Here is an 18392-nt window from a genome sequence, read left to right as displayed (position 1 = left end):
GGCCCCAGCATCCAGGTCCGACAGATCTTTAGATTAGAGAAGCTCCCTCCTCCGGCCCCAGCATCCAGGTCTTACAGATCTTTAAATTAGAGAAGCTCCCGCCTCTGGCCCCAGCATCCAGGTCTGACAGATCTTTAGATTAGAGATTAAGCTCCCTCCTCTGGCCCCAGCATCCAAGTCTGACAGATCTTTAGATTAGAGAAGTTCCCTCCTCTGGCCCCTGCAAGTAATAAACCATGCTTTGTATATAAAGAAAATAAACACTGTCCTGACACAGTCTGTGGCACAAGCTTACTTCTTCAGATTCATTTATTTAATTCTACTCTATATCATCAACATATGGCTAAAGTTTATTCTAATTAAACATGTAGATATAAACATTCTTGATTCAAAATATAGCAAGGAAATAATACATTGCTTGAGATTCATTTAAGTATTTACAATTGTAGCAAATGGATTTTTTTAATGTCGGACCCTTGAAAAAAAAAATATTTAAAAAAATGGTCTTTTAGGTGACCTTTTATTTTCTTAACACATGAGTTATGATTGATAGCATATTAAGTCAATTTTTAACTGTATTCTCGAACAGAGCTTAATAAAAAGTTACCTTTTTTTATGGGGTACTTGATCTGCAATATAGAAAAAAGGNGGGGGGGGGGGGGGGACCCCAAGACCCCTTATTCTTGTCCTGTACACAAGACCACACTCAGACTGCACTTGTTTATTGTTTTAATGGAAATATTTCACCCAGAAATAAAAATAAAATCAAGATCCATCTTCATATGCACAATGCTATAGTACAACCTGAGAAGTAAGATGGACCCGTGTGTGGTTTGGACAATAGACCTTTATACTATAGTACAACCTGAGAAGTAAGATGGACCCGTGTGTGGTTTTGACAATAGACCTTTATACTATAGTACAACCTGAGAAGTAAGACAATAGACCTTTATACTATATCAAATGGCTAACAATCTTAAAGTCAAGTGAGGACCTGTACCGTAATTAGAATGCTTGAAAAAACAGTAATATTTCCTATTTAGTGACTAGTGTCTTGAAACGCCATTTTTTGGCAATAATAAAACAATAGATGCCTTTACCTTTAATTTTATGGGTTTCTATAGGGTATCTAACCCGCCTGTCAGTATTAATGGAGCTCATTTAGTAGAGTCATATTCACTTAGAAGTTTTAGATTGCTGGGTACCCAAAAAGGAACACAGTGGCAGATCCAGGGGGTTTTTTGGGCTTCAGGAAACCCCCCCACCCTGAGAATTTTCTTAATAACTTACAGCTTTTAGAATATTTGTCTTCATTTGAAGAAAGATTTGACACTTAGATTCTAGTAAAGTTTAATCATTTATTAGTTAAAATATGTTTTGTTTTTTCTTATTTAGAAATGTGATAGGATAACTATATAGTTGTCACAATGTATGATTTCCATTTTTTTTCATTTAATTTTCTTAATTTTTCACTTTAGTTCATGAGCAAGACCACAGACTAAGATCTAGTTACGTGGCAAGACACACAAAGAAGAAGAAAAAATTGATTCAATTTGATTAGTCTATATACATTTTTATTTGGAATTGATACCATTTCTTTGTATTGAAAAACAAAAAAAGCTGCCTGGTTTATACGAAAAGTGTTCCATTTTGGGTACTGTGTTCCATTACGGACATAGATACAGCGAGTGGCGGATCCAGAGAGTTTTTCTGGGCTCCAGGGATTTAAAAATCATATATTTTCACCAGTTTCCTCAATTTTTCCCCACTTGCAACCCCCCACCCCCCTAGAAATTTGGAAACCCACCCCAGATAGGTCTCTGGATCCGCCACTGAGATACTCTAATATAATTCCGTGATTCCATTTTGGCATTTACTTACACCAGCATGCTATCTGCTTACAATGACAATACTTTGAAACTATGAAAAAGAAAGTTAATTTTATCCCTTCCTTACCATAAATACTAATTAAATATCGTATTAATTACAAAGCAATATTTAGGCCCATTTATTCCCAGGTAGGGGTTGATGGGTGGCCTGTCCAAATCTCCAAATCTCCAAATTATACCTTCCCGCTCCTAAGCTTCGATTAATCTGACAGTTAACTAGCACGTGGACCGGAAGTTTACATATGGTCACATTTTATTAACTTCCGGTGGAGACTAAAAAGCTTTCTCGAGATGAACATGTGGAGTAAATGTCGGTATTTGGCGATTTCCTGCAGGTTAGTAGCCTAGTCTAGCGGCAGTTTACCACATGTTATTCCCTATGTATGACATGTGAATCGACACTTGTTGACATGCAATGTTACAGTGCTAATGGTAACGTTTTTTGCAGGAGGGTTCAGCATTTTCAAAGAGCAACCTACAAGTCAGCAGTTTGTACAGATTTCTCTAAACCCCTGGAGATCATTGATGATGGGAAAACATTTGATCCATCTAGTCTCGGTCAGAACGAGGTATTTAAGTAAAATAGTGTGTGGCGTTTTTTAACACTGACTGTTAACTTAACTTGAAATGAAGTGAAGATTGGAAGAGTTGTTTCCCTTGATTGGTAAAATAACATCCTCATCTCATAATTAGGATATTTCATTTAGCTCTAATTCACAAATCATTTTATAAAGTATCTTGTATATAAAATCATAAATTTGTTTCACATACTGTGAATTGGTCATAAGATGTCTTCAAAAATCTGCTGCTGATATCAATAAATATTTAAAGATAGTATCTAATTTAATATTCTTTACAGTATACTAATGCTTGGTTTCTTGCAGGTTTCCGTAGCTGTGAAAGCTTGTGGAGTGAACTTTTCAGACATAATGCAATGTAAAGGAACTTACCAAGTAGTCAACCATCCTCCGTTTGTACCAGGTAGTATATATAACTAGTGTACAGATCTAGCAACTTTCAACAGTTTTATTTTCCACATGCTGGTACAGATAAACTATAGCTTTACCTGATTGTTTTGTCATAGTCTTACTCTCAATCAAGGCAGTGTTTTTGAAAATGTACCATATTATTCAGTTTCAAATAAATAATACAACTTTATATTTTGTTACAAATGAAAATATTGCACAATTGTTTACTTTTTTACTTGTACAAAGATTTATTATACTTACAGAATGATATGACAACTTACACATTTACAAGTAAATTATCAAACTTTATATTTCACTTTACGAATCGATAACCTTAATTAATGCAGAACTTCTGGACTTTGACATAGAACATTTAAATAACACTGATTAATATCAGGTGTGGAGTTTGCCGGTGAAGTGTTGGCTGTAGGTGACAAAGTAAAGAGATTGAAGAAAAAAGATAGAGTTTTTGGCCTTGTAAAGTCCGGCAGCTTCTGCCAGCATTGTGTCATGCCAGAACATACGGTAAGGACAGTCATAGGGTCCTGTGTCATCTCAGCACGCACAGTAAGTATAGGGTACGTCCTGTGTCAACTCAGCATACACAGTAGTTGCAGGGTCCTATGTCATCTCAGCATGCACAGTAGTCACAGGGTCCTGTGTCATCTCAACACACACAGTAGTCACAGGGTCCTATGTCATCTCAGCACACACAGTAGTCACAGGGTCCTGTGTAATCTCAGCACACACAATTGTCACAGGGTCCTATGTCATCTCAGCACACACAGTAGTCACAGGGTCCTGTGTCATCTCAGCACACAGTAGTTGCAGGGTCCTGTGTTGATCATCTCAACACACACAGTAGTCACAGGGTCCTTTCATCTCAGCACACACAGTAGTCACTGGGTCCTGTGTCATCTCAACACGCACAGTAGTCGCAGGGTCCTATGTCATCTCAGCACACACAGTAGTCACAGGGTCCTTTCATCTCAGCACACACAGTAGTCACAGGGTCCTATGTCATCTCAGCACACACAGTAGTCACAGGGTCCTGTGTCATCTCAGCACACGCAGTAGTCACAGGGTCCTGTGTCATCTCAGCACACACAGTAGTCACAGGGTCCTTTCATCTCAGCACACACAGTAGTCACAGGGTCCTTTCATCTCAGCACACACAGTAGTCACAGGGTCCTTTCATCTCAGCACACACAGTAGTCACAGGGTCCTGTGTCATCTCAATGCACACAGTAGTCACAGGGTCCTGTGTCATCTCAACGCACACAGTAGTCACAGGGTCCTGTGTCATCTCAGCACACACAGTAGTCACAGGGTCCTGAGTCATCTCAGCACACACAATAGTCACAGGGTCCTGTGTCATCTCAGCAAACAGTAATTATAGGCCTAGGGCATTGTGTCATCTCAGCACACATAGTAGTCACAGGGTCCTGTGTCATCTCAGCACACACAGTAGACCCAGGGTCCTGTGTCATCTCAACACAAAAAGTAGTCGCGGGGTTGTGTTTTATCTCAGCAAACACAGTAGTCACAGCTAGGGTCCTGTGTCATCTCGGCACACACAGAAGTCACAGAGCCCTGTGTCATCTCTATAACTTGAATATGAAAAATAGCATTGGATAAAATATGAACGGTGTACCCACTAAATATTAGATTTTGGGAGATATTCGATACATATTGAAGATTCTGTACCCTTAGGTAGCTACATAGAGCAATAGTTGAATACATGTACCTTGGGTATAGCCAACCGCTTTGGGGATGAAAAAGTCTTATTTGGGTGTTTCTGGGAACACTGATGGAGGCGCTGATTTTTTAGCACAAATTAAGATAGTCATGATCTTGGCCATGGCTGTTCATTTGTGCCATTTCTTTGCCCGTCTCGTCCTGTATACTTTCATTTTTTGAAATGACTGAAATATTTTATTATTGAAACATGGCATATTGTTTTTTTATTGTTAAACAAACGATATTCCTACTTTAAAAGAGGGGAGGATTATACTCAGTGTTTTTTTTATCAAAGGAATAACCTTGACCTAATTTTACAATGGTTTTTTTATTAACTTTGAAGTCATTTTCAAATGTCATGTGCCGAACCGTCATACTCAGTCATACTCTAGATCTTTGGCCTATAATTTTGTAGGGTAAAGGACACTTGATAAATGACCTTGAATGACCTTGATACTCTTCAACAAGATCCCATGACCAGAGGTCAAATATGTTTACTTACTGGTAAATCATTTCTTTTTCAAACTATGAAACCTAGAGTCATTGGATTTGACATACAGTTCTGCTGAGATTCAGGGCTATCATTTTTTCTTTAATTAATTACCTTTTAACCCACTCAGGTTTACTAGCATAAAACTTGTTTCTTCAATTTTCGCAGGTTTTAAGAACATTTCCAGATTCTGTATCATATGAGGTTGCTGCAGCATCAATAGTCAGCTATGGAACCTCCCTGATGGCACTTACTAGGAAGGCCAGACTACAGGAAGGGTAAATATAGCCTAGATGTACTGTTATTACAGGAGGGGTAAATATAGCCTAGATGTACTGTTACTACAGGTATCATATGAGGTTGCTGCAGCATCAATAGTCAGCTATGGAACCTCCCTGATGGCACTTACTAGGAAGGCCAGACTACAGGAAGGGTAAATATAGTCTAGATTTTCTGTTACTAAAGGAGAGGTAATATAGCCTAGGTGTACTGTTCCTACAGGAGGGGTAAATATAGCCTAGATGTACTATTACTACAGGAGTGGTAAATATAGCCTAGATGTCCTGTTACTACATGAAGGGTGAATACAGCCTAGAGGTTCTGTTACTACAGGAGGGGTAAATATAGCCTAGATGTCCTGTTACTACAGGAGGGGGAATATAGTCTAGATGTTCTGTTGCTACAGGAGGGGTAATATAGTCTAGATGTTCTGTTACTACAGGAGGGGTAAGTATAGTCTAGATGTACTGTTACTACAGGAGTGGTAAATATAGCCTAGATGTCCTGTTACTACAGGAGGGGTAATATAGCCTAGATGTACTGTTACTACAGGAGGGGTAAATATAGCCTAGATTTTCTGTAACTACAGGAGAGGTAGTATAGCCTAGGTGTACTGTTACTACAGGAGGGGTAATATAGTCTAGATGGTCTGTTACTACAGGAGGGGTAAGTATAGCCTAGATGTACTGTTACTACAGGATGGGTAAATATAGCCAAGATTTTCTGTTACTACAGGAGAGGTAATATAGCCTAGGTGTACTGTTACTACTGGAGCGGTTAATATAGCCAAGATTTTCTGTTACTACAGGAGAGGTAAATATAGCCTAGATGTACTGTTACTACAGGAGTGGTAATATAGCCTAGAGGTTATGTTACTACAGGAGGGGTAATATAGCCTAGATGTACTGTTACTACAGGAGGGGTAAATATAGTCTAGATGTACTGTTACTACAGGAGTGGTAATATAGCCTAGATGTAAAGTTACTACAGGAGGGGTAAATATAGTCTAGATGTACTGTTACTACATGAAGGGTGAATACAGCCTAGATGTACTGTTACTACAGGAGTGGTAAATAAAGCCTAGATGTCCTGTTACTACATGAAGGGTGAATACAGCCTAGAGGTTCTGTTACTACAGGAGTGGTAAATATAGTCTAGATGTACTGTTACAACAGGAGGGGTAAATATAGTCTAGATGTACTGTTACTACAGGAGGGGTAAATATAGTCTAGATGTACTGTTACTACAGGAGTGGTAATATAGTCTAGATGTACTGTTACTACAGGAGTGGTAATATAGCCTAGATGTCCTGTTACTACAGGAGGGGTAATATAGTCTAGATGTTCTGTTACTACAGGAGGGGTAAATATAGTCTAGATGTACTGTTACAACATGAGGGGTAAATATAGTCTAGATGTAATGTTACTACAGGAGTGGTTATATAGCCTAGATGTACTGTTACTACAGGAGTGGTAAATATAGTCTAGAACATATGCAGCTTTTATGTCAACTTTGTTACAACAATATATGTTATTTAATAAGCGTAAATTGAGTTACAGGTTAATAGGTCATGTTATACTAAATATTTATCATGATTTTAGGGTTAACAGACCATGCTATACTTAATGTTTTATGAGTTTGGGGTAACAGGTCATGCTATATTTAATGTATATTATGAGTTTAGGGTAACAGGCCATGCTATATTCAATGTATATTTTGAGTTTAGGGTAATAGGCCATGTTATACTTAATGTATATTATGAGTTTAGGGTAACAGGCCATGCTATACTTAATGTTTTATGAGTTTAGGGTAACAGGCCATGCTATATTTAATGTATATTATGAGTTTAGGGTAACAGGTCATGTTATACTCAATGTACATTATGAGTTTAGGGTAACAGGCCATGCTATACTTAATGTATATTATGAGTTTAGGGTAACAGGCCATGCTATACTTAAAGACCGAGCTCACCTATAAATAGTGGACCTTAATAAAACATGGCAGATCATGTACAACTTTAAACTGCAGCAGAAGTGTTTCACTTGCTCTACTTGTTTTGAAATTTTAGTCTAAATAACCACATATTTTTACCAAAAAATGGCAGGTGTGAAAATAAAAGTGTGCTTATTTATCAAATCCTACTCTGAAGTAATGACTTTTCTTAATAACCAAGATATTACATATTTTTATTCCAAATATTTGAATTTAGTACTTTCGGACTATTCCAATTTCAAATAGTGTGGGGAGTAACAGCTCCCAACTGACATTGACTGTCTACATTGTAAGGCTATCTGAGGTCACTGGCTCAGGTCACTGGTCAGCTCTTGTTGATTAACAACTAAACATGCTCACTTACTTGTATTAATTGCCTTTATTCCTCTTAAATTCCTGAATTTTATTTCATAGTAGTCAATGAGTTGAGATTTCAAAATATAAACAAAAAGTACTGATTAATTACTGCCCCATGAATGACCAACATATTCCTCAGTTGATGTTTTGGGGTACCACATTCTAACTGTATTCAATCCACAATTTGGCATTATATCTCTTTTATGCCAGATATAATGTTTTCTTGTTGGATCAACTCCAAGTGCCCTCTGTTTTCTCAAAAAGTATCGTTGATCTGCCCATGCACCTCTATTACTCAAAATGGCCCAAAATCGTTTGTAGAGTTTATTTCGTAATTGTCTATTCCTGCTATTTGGGAAAGCGTTCATTTCAGGCCACCACAATTGTCTATTGGTCTCATCAACAACACATCTGTCACAAAAGCAATGTGGACATTCGGTATCGCTGAACCGTCCATCAGAATTCGCGGCTAAATTTGAACTATTACCACTTGAAGCTGTCTCAGGTTGTCCTTGTGTCACCAGAAGTGGTCCAGCTTCCTCACCATCTATATCATTGCCTGTATTTGTACTTTGTATCACAGGTATTTGGTCATGCTGTGTTGCCCTTATTAAATCCCAACCATGCACTGTTAATATCCCGTCGACTATTTCTTCTTCTTCTCTTGTCATCAAAAGACAAACAAGATGTCTTCTTTCACTGTCAGCCATATTACCTTGTACTGGCTTGGAAAAATTTAGCGGGAGATGTGTCTATGGGATTGGTCAAGATATCTCAAATATCAAAGGAAATGTTAGCTGAAGGAAACTGTTTGGGATGGGTTTAGGCCAAGGCATTTTATGTTGTGTTTACTGTGTATGTTTGTTTACTTCTTCATGAGATGTCCTTTGTATTCTCGTTGAATGTATTTATCAACAGGAGGTTTTATCCTTAGGTAACATTTCACATTATGTCATATTATGTAACTGTATAAAATTAATTCCGGATGTGCTAGGAAAATATTAGGCAGGGAGATAATCAAATTAATCTCAATATATTATGATCAACTAAACCCAAAATTATTTAGCCTTTCATTGGATAAATAGGGATAGTGTTCTACTACTTCTTGAACATTCTATTCATTTTGTAACAACCCATATACACATAATGGCGGACAGAAATGAAGACTATGGGCAGAGAAAAGTGAAAAAAGGCAAATTATAATAGACGGTATAGGGAATCTGGAGGACCAAAGAGGTTTACATTAGAGCTTACTGGAGATGATGAAGTGAGAGAAAGTGTGAAATCAAAACTTTCAAAGGTGAAAAACGTATTATCAGGGGCTATGGATAATGTCTCAAATACAGAGGCAATCAACAGAGTGCTTGATTTCTTTTTGGACACCAGGAAAGAATAGTTGATGATGATGACGATGATGAAGAGATGAGGGAACAGAGTATTTCTACAACTTCTGGTTATATTCAAGCAGACAGAGAAGATGTTGATCAACCAGTTTTTCTTACAGTTATTTCATCTGTAAAGCTCCTGGCAAAGATTGTCACTGAACACTCAAATCTGTGCAAAAGCTGTCACATTGAAGCTGATGAGAAATACAAGAAAGGACATGCATCTGTACTAAAACTGTACTGTGTCAATGGTGATGGTGATTTACAGAATTGGCCATCTTCACCATATTTACCAAATGAAAAGTTTTTGGTAAACCATCGGATGGCACATGGCTATATGTGTTCTGGGATAATCCCCAATCAGTTCAAGAGGCTGACTGAAGCAGCTGATATTGGAACATTGACCGAGGCTTTCCATCGTGACCATGTTGCACAAGATTTTAACCTAGCGGTTGCGTATGAGTACAACGATTCCTGTAAGGATGCTTTGTCAACTGAAATGGCGACGGCTGTTATCAACCATGAAGGCCAGATGGAGGACTTTGAAGGTATCAAAATTGTCACAGACGCCCGACACGGTTGGAGAAAAAACTCCCGACAGACTGATGTTGTTTGTATTGGGTATGAAACACACAAAGTTTTGTTGGATGAAATAATTACAAAAGATGATGATTTATATGCTCAGCGACATGAAAAACTTGGAACAGAAAGGATATATCAACATTTTGAAGACCATGAACTGGGACCAGTTATAATATCAGCACACGCACATGATTGAAACCTTTCCATCAACAAGTAAATTCGGGATAACCATGCCACGAAAAATCAGAATGACACTTGGCATGCTGGTAAACAGGAGGAACAACTATTGAAAGGAGTAGCATTTGGTCCACGGTACAAGCATGGAATAACGTGGCACTCACAACTCTCTGACAAAGTGTCATCAATAAGAACTCATGTGCATTATAGCATCAGAGAATGTGAGGGAAATGCTCAAAAACTCAAATAAAGTCTGGACAATATTGTCCAGCATTATCAAAATGTGCACACTGGTTGCTCAGAAAAATCAAACTGTAGGACATACCCCAACCACCAGCCATCAAAAATGATCATCAAGGACCCAAAGGCTGAGCTACTTTTGCGCAACGCAATCCAGAAAAGTGCAATATACCAACACCCAGAAGACTACATCATGGCCATGGACACATTCTATGTGGAGTCATTCAACAATGTTTTGAACCTGTTTCATGACAAACGAATTGCATATTATGAGTTTAGGGTAACAGGCCATGCTATACTTAATGTTTTATGAGTTTAGGGTAACAGGTTTTAGGGTTAACAAACCAAACATTTTGTCTTTATAACTTTCTATTCTTACATACGCTCACAGCGAATCATTAGGTAACATAAGTAACTACCTGGTCAAGTTTACACCTTCACATCTTTAAGTGCCAAATTTGCATTAGATTTTAGAGATCAGAAAAAATGAACAAAACAATGGTTTGTCACAACAATTTACTTGTATACTAGTACTCTCTTAGGAAGTATAGTATGCATACTTAACCCCTCCAAATAAAAGCCAGTTTGGTCTCTGTGGAGTATAACATATAGATTAGATAGGTCTGTAGTGATCATGTTAACATGATGATTAAACACTTAAGACTGTAGGGCCTGAAATCACTTAAGACTGTAGGGCCTGACTTCAGACTGTAGGGCCTGAAATCACTAAAGACTGTAGGGCCTGAAATCACTTCAGACTGTAGGGCCTGAAATCACCTAAGACTGTAGGGCCTGACTTCAGACTGTAGGGCCTGAAATCACTTAAGACTGTAGGGCCTGACTTCAGATTGTAGGGCCTGAAACCACTTAAGACTGTAGGGCCTGAGAATACACAAGCTGATACTTAAGATTTTATCACAGAGAAACATTGTTTGTGACTGGAGCAGCAGGAAGCACAGGATTGGCAGCCGTGGAAATTGGTTCAAAGCTTCTAAAGGCAAAGGTAGGTAAAACATTTGTAACATAGTCTGCCTTTATTAGTAAATATTCAGGTTCTTACTATAAATCATTAGATCTTAGTAATTTACTTGTTAGTAAAATAAATGAGTACAGATGAGTGAAGTGTACAGAACATGTTATATTACCTTGGGGTATCAGCTATCTTTTGTCCGCACATCATATTGACCACTCCAAGGTACTGCCTCTATATAATAATACCAAGTTCCCAAGGCCTTAGATGTTTACCTGCAAAGCTGTGTCATTCATATAGGTGGAATATTCCATAAAAAAACAATTCAGTGCTTAGCTTTTCCTGTTTGTTTGGTGTTCACATAGGTGATAGGTTCCTGTGGCGGTCAAAACAAGGCCGACATCGTAAAGAGTAAAGGAGCATCCCACGTCATAGACTACAACACGGAGGATGTCCGAGGCCGGCTCAAAGAACTCACCAACGGAAAGGGTCCAGACGTGGTGTTTGATACTGTAGGAGGAGATTTGTTCCTTGAATGTCTGAAGAGGTGAGATTGTCAAGGAAATATTTCAACCTTCTCCAATAATAATATTTATATTTTCAGGTCACTTGAGCTTTGCTTGGTAGATGAGGCTACAAAATTGTAAAATTGGGATTCCTACCCCAACCCCTGGGGCCAGGGTGGGGCCCCAAAGGGAAAATTAACCAATATTATCCAATAACCCCCGAGCTATCCATTCTCCCTTGGGGAGGGGGTAAAGTTTACTATGGTTTATATAGTGAAATAACACTTTTGGGTATATTTTGACGACTTTCTGTAGGAAATTATTTTTACTTGGTGAGAATTATCCTTGGAGAAAGATGGTTTCAAATTGTAAAATTGAAATTCCTACCCCAACCCTAGGGGCCAGGGTGGGGCCTGAAAGGGAACATTTACCAATATTTTCAAATTCTTATCCTTTGATGATATGACAAGTATTTTATTTCACTTAGTTTACATGCTGATTTCCACATCTCATCTAAACAATAAAATAAAGCTACCAGCACCTATGGTATAGCTCAGGTGACCGCTAAGGCCCTTGGGCCTCTTGTATGATATTCTCACCTTCAAAACTTAATTTTATTCTGTTTGATATTTCAAAAGTTTACATCATATATCATATGTGTATAACGTCTGATCTGGATTTTAATTATATTTTTGACAGTGAAATATAAACTCCTTCACCCTGAAATTTCATGATGAAATATTCCAACCTTTGAATTGAAAGAGTTAAATTGTGTCTTCGGGAGTGAATATTCCAATAAGTTAAATTCTAGCAACTTGTTAAAAAAGATATCTTTGCCACTGTAAATAACCAATCAGAAGTGACAATAGAACTAGAACACTGACAGGTCAGTAAGGGCCCCGTCTTGTGGCAATTTATCCCCCATAATCATCAAGAAGCAATCTGCCCATATAGCTGAGCTTGACGTTTGACATTTGGACTTCAAACAGAATCGCAAGGTAGCAAAATATACATTTTACATGTGCTATGATCATGATGCGAGTTTTGTTTCCTTCCACCTCCATATTTGCTGGGCTAACAGAAATGTAAATACCGGTGCAATACTCATTTGTTAGCCTTGATTTGTTTTATTTCACCTTATATACCTCCTCCATCAAGAGCCAGGGTCAAAGTCAGAGAACCACTTTGTCTTTGACCTTTGGACCCAAATGACCTTGACCATTAACCCAGTGACCCTGATCTTTGGTCAGTTGACTTATTCTTTAATTCCGACCAACTTTGCTTCATAATATCATAAAAAAATGTTCATCAGTGAAAAGTACAAAATTTGACCTTGCGTGACCCTTTCGTACCCATAACCTGGACCTAAGGTCAGTTGACTCTGTGTTAAGTTCTGAACAAGTTTGCTACATAATAACATAAAATGACCTTGACCTTAAGTCAGTTGACTCCTTGTTTAATTCTGACCAACATTGCTGCATGTCATAACAAAATTTAACCTTCACCTTTGACCCAGTGACCTTGACCTTTTGTCAATTGACTCCTTGTTTGATTCTGAGCAACATTGCTTCAAAGTGTCATACCAAAATGTTCACCAGTGAAAAGATACAAAGTTTAACCTTGACATTTGACCCAATGACCTTGACATTTGGTCAGGTTGACTTCTTGTTTAACTCTGATCATTTTTGCTTCATCATGTCATATCAAAATGTTTATCAGTGAAAAGATGCAAAATTTGACCTTGACCTTTGAATCTAATTACCTTAACCTTTGACCTCAACTTTTTACCTCAGTGTGTCTCTGATTTTAATTCCGAACAACTTTGCCTCATGTCATAAAATGCTCATTAGTGAAAAGCTACAAAATTTGACCTTGACCCCTGACCCGATGACCTGGACCTTTGGTCAGTTGACTCCTTGTTTAATTCTGAGCAACATTGCTTCAAAGTGTCATTCCAAAATGTTCACCAGTGAAAAGATACAAAATTTAACCTTGACCTTTGAACCAATGACCTTGACTTTTGGTCAGGTTGACTCCTTGTTTAATTCTGATCAACTTTGCTTCATCATGTCATAACAAAATGTTCATCAGTAAAAAGATGCAAAATTTGACCTTGACATTTGAACCTAATGACCTTGACCTTTGACCTTTGTACATCGGTCAATAAATACCAAAGTTATCAGCCAGGAACAAAATGTGTGGACGAACAGACAGACAGACAGACAGACAAAGTGATTACTATAGAGCACCCGTATCTCCGATACGGGGCCCTAATTAGTCGTTGTTTTGGTATGTCTTTGCTGCATATAATTAGGTATTATAATTACCTACAAAACTTATACAATTAATGTAAGCAAATCTGACCAAATATTAGCAGATAATGGTAGAGTTGTGTTAAAGCATGCAACTTCATTGTCAAGCGTGATGTCATTTGGATTATGGAGCCAAAGATAACACCATAATATATATCCCCATCTGTTTTGATGTAGTAATATTTTCATCCTTGTAGATAGTTTAAAATGTAACAATTAAAAAATCTTGTAATTTTCCTGTTGAATAAGATTTAAGCATTCTCTATGCCTTTTGCAGGAATATTTTGTCTTATCCTGAAATTTGAAAGAGATACTACAGTAGATTATACAATATATAAAAATATTTTTGCTACTGAATTAATATGTGATTTTAACAACTATGTATTCCAATGCATCATATGAATAAGGGAAATTTCCCTTATTCATATGATACATTGGAATACATAGTTGTTAAAATCACATATTTATTGGCTGACAAAGCACTGACTGGCTCAGATTTATTGGCCGACAAAGCACTGACTGGCTCAGATTTATTGGCTGACAAAGCACTGACTGGCTCAGATTTATTGGTTGACAAAGCACTGACTGGCTCAGATATTGGCCGACAAAGCACTGACTGGCTCAGATTTATTGGCTGACAAAGCACTGACTGTCTCAGATTTATTTTCTGACGAAGCACTGACTGGCTCAGATTTATTGGCTGACAAAGCACTGACTGTCTCAGATTTATTGGCTGACAAAGCACTGACTGTCTCAGATTTATTGGCTGACAAAGCACTGACTGTCTCAGATTTATTGGCTGACAAAGCACTGACTGGCTCAGATTTATTGGCTGACAAAGCACTGACTGGCTTAGATTTATGAAAGTTATTATGCTTAACACTGGTAAAGCAGCATATGTTTGAAAAGCTACTGGATTTTGATGCAGTTTGAACATATTAAAATTGATAATTAATTCCTTATATCTGTGTTATAGTAATTATTTGATCATTATTTTGAAATTCATTTTATATAATAACGATTTAGGTAAATATGTTTATTTCACAGAGGTTACTATCAATTTTTTCTCAAGGTGATCTATTTTACCCTAAAGTTGAAATGCAAGAAACATGACTTGTGAACATTGATGTGTTTAAAAAAAAAAAAGATTTTTTAATTACAAGTAAGAAAAGGTGTTATCTAGCGTACGCTGAATCCCTACTGTTGGTCAAGTATATGACCTTGGTCCGCTCTGAAGGTCACAGGGGTAATGTCAAAAATAGAATCACAAAATGTAGGTAAGAAATTAAGTTCTTTGGTCTCTTGTCAATCTTTCCTTGGGTTGTTATTTTCTTTAGCAATCATTTGTTATTATTTTCTTTGGAAGTTGTTAAATAACCTTTACTTGAGTAATCATTTGAAAAAGATTTGACCGTATGTTGATGCTGTCAATTATAACAAATTCATCCTTTTTCCCACAGCCTTGCCCATGAAGGTAGAATCCTGACGATTGGTTATACCTCGGGAAAGATTCCCAACATTCCAGCCAATTACCTGTTGATCAAGTCTGTGTCAGCTATAGGTTTATATTGGGGCGACTACGGCACAAAGAACAGCCCTGTCTTCTCTGAGTCTATAGATAGGTGTGTAGATGGGCTAGTGTCTGGGGACTTCTCACCTCATGTCGGAGCTGTGCTGCCGTTGTCAGAGGTAAGGTTACATCGGTTCAAACACATTTCTAATTAACACTGAAATTAGTCTTTTCACAAAAATAGAGTGATTAACAGTTTATTATAAGTAAAAAAAAAACCACCAAACAAAGAAAACAAAAACAGTAATTATCATGTAAGCAAATATCCTCCAACATCTTGTCCTACTAATCATACTGGTATGTTGTATTCACATTGATTATACCATGCTTTGATCATCTAACCATCATCAGATTGGGGACTGTTCAATTTCTTTTTCATGGTTCGCCATCCATCTGTCTCTTTCTCAAACTTTATATTAAGGTTCCCCTTGTTCTCAGTTGTGCAGGTTTTATTTTGCGGCTGGTTGCTAAAACAAGATGCCCCAAGACAGTAATCTTTTGGCAATTGGTTTTTTTATCATTATTTCTGAAGAAGAGCCCAACAGATATTTTTCAAATATCCTATAGAGGTTTCCCTTGTCCCTTAGTTGTACATCTTTTATTTTGAGGCTGATCAGAAAATAAGGTGTCTGCCAGACAGCACTCTTGGATTTTGTGAGTTTAAAAACCGCTATTGCTATTTCTAAAGAAATACATGAAAATCTTTTTCTAATTTCATTCAATGTGCATGTTTCCCTACTTACACAGAACTGTCATTGTTAAACAGAATTGTCATTTTTAAAAGAACTTTTCATTCTCTTTTATATTCGCAGATCAACAAAGCTTTTGACATGATCTCAAAGCGACAGAACATTGGGAAAGTGGTGGTGACTATGGACTGAACATTTAGTTAAATACACATATACATTATAACTTGTGAGTGGAAGGAACTGAAGATTGGAAAAGATTGGTACAATTTGTAAATGGAAGGGAATGAAGAAATGAAAAGATTGGTACAATTTGTTAATGTAAAGATTGAAGGATTAAAAGATTGGTACAATTTGTTAATGGAAGGGACTGAAGAAATGAAAAGATTGGTACAAATTGTTAATGGAAGGAACTGAAGAATTGAAAAGATAAGTAAAACTTGTTAGTGAAAGGGACTGAAGAATTGAAAAGATTGGTACAACTTGTTAATGTAAGCGACTGACGAATTGAAAAGATAAGTAAAACTTGTTAGTGAAAGGGACTGAAGAATCAAAAATATTGGTTCGATTTGTGAGTGAAATGGTTTGAAGGATTGAAAAGATTGGAACATCTTGTTAGTGAGAACTGAAGAATGTCGGAGATTTCAACTTGGATGGAAGAAACGTAAGTCATGTTGTACAACCTGTTAGAGGAATTTAACTTCGGTCAGGTTGTACAACTTGTTAGTGGAAAGGAGCGAATGTTTACAGAGACTACAATAACTTGTCAATGAAAGGAATTGAAGAATGCTAATTTGTTAGTGGAAGGATATGAAGAGTTTGAGACCTTTTGTCAAGATAAAAACATTTTATGAAGTTTAATATGATGCCGTACCAGAGTTACAGTATATTAGATTATAAAGCGTGATGTAAATATAAAAACTGTGATAACTTTTTTTACTTTTTGTTTTATCACCATACAAATGTTATAACTATGAGTATGTGATCAAAAGCTCCCGTTCTATATTGTTTCAGTTCTGATAATCTGAAGAAATAAATGAAAAACGAGATACTTGCAAAAAATATGTGATATAAAAAATAGTACTTGCACATTTGAACATATTTAAGATTAGCCACATACTTTATTTATAGAGACTTGTACCAGCTGGATCTTTAATTTTCCTATCTTGCCGTATGATTTCTTTTGTTGTTGTTGTTGATTATACTGATGCTGTTCTTGTTGGGTACTTGGTAACCAATGACTATAATAAATACAAATGTACATTGTGCATGTAATACCTCAACATAGAATTGTTCAAATGCAAATCCCGGGCTGTCTGAAAATGCAACCTAAAAGTAAATTAATCACACGCCAGAGAACATGTTCACAAGGCTTTCAGGCCCGATATATAAAAATGTTCTTCACGTTATTACACTATACCAACTTCATAAACAAAATAGAAAAAGTGTAGAGAAGAGCAGCACGGCACGTCATCAACCACAGTCACAGTTCAGTCACTGCCACGCCGAAGAATTTACAATGATCGACCCCCGCACATGCAAAGCTATAACTCTTATACTCTTCTACGCTAGTTCACCAACAAGTATTATAAAACGTTCTTACTACTGGAAACCCAAGAACACGCCATAGACAGACAGCCTTGTCTATACACCTACTCATTCAAAGAGGAACGTAACGCACAACTTGTGTTTCGAATATAAAAAGGCGTCTTCTTTCCAAACACAATATGTGTGTATTCACTCTTCCTCAGCAATTTGCCGAATTCCAAATCAGAACACGTATTTTAGCATCAACGCACGGTAGAACATTGGAAATGTTAGCTATGCTTGAGATTCTTCGAGACCATATCATACGGGGATGTCTAGAACATTGTTTAGCAAATTGCAATTACATAGGTAAAGACACGAAATTTGAAATTCCGATGTTTTGCGCCTTAACCTACAGTCCGTGTAGAGTTGTTGAAATAAGATATTCACAGATAAAAAAGGTTTAGAGAGATAACAAAAGTGTAAAAAAAAACTTGATTAACTGAACTCGGATGGTGAATAAGTACAACAGTGGTGTGTAAAGGATACGAAAACATCAATCAGTCAAGGAGGAAATACTGGGCATGCATCCACAGCAACCAATTGCAACGTCACATCAACCTCCATATAAAACGGAATTATTGATTTCTTTATTCGAAAATATAAAGAGAAACATTATCTTGTCCTATCTGGAATAACAGCTGTGCGGCAAGAAAAAGAAA

General features: G+C 37.1%; 1 protein-coding gene across 2 annotated transcripts; it reads left to right on the top strand.

Annotated features, from left to right (window-relative positions):
• Positions 1-2140: 2140 nt before the first annotated feature.
• On the top strand, positions 2141-17426 carry LOC110460602 (quinone oxidoreductase-like protein 2 homolog). 2 transcript variants are annotated; one of them, XM_021513716.1, is made up of 10 exons: positions 2141-2224; positions 2338-2458; positions 2774-2870; positions 3255-3382; positions 5256-5279; positions 5435-5520; positions 11021-11102; positions 11435-11616; positions 15348-15576; positions 16270-17426. In XM_021513716.1, exons 1-10 carry the CDS (start codon positions 2181-2183, stop codon positions 16336-16338), a joined length of 1062 nt encoding a protein of 353 aa, XP_021369391.1. In that variant the 5' UTR covers positions 2141-2180; the 3' UTR covers positions 16339-17426. The 2 variants fall into 2 exon arrangements, with proteins under 2 accessions (XP_021369391.1, XP_021369314.1); XM_021513639.1 differs by lacking the exon at positions 5435-5520 and having other exon boundaries at positions 5256-5365.
• The last annotated feature ends 966 nt before the right edge of the window (positions 17427-18392 follow it).

This window comes from Mizuhopecten yessoensis, unplaced genomic scaffold (assembly GCF_002113885.1).
Source record: "Mizuhopecten yessoensis strain PY_sf001 unplaced genomic scaffold, ASM211388v2 scaffold201, whole genome shotgun sequence".
Lineage (NCBI taxonomy): Eukaryota > Metazoa > Mollusca > Bivalvia > Pectinida > Pectinidae > Mizuhopecten > Mizuhopecten yessoensis.
This window is presented reverse-complemented; position numbering and strand designations above follow the sequence as displayed.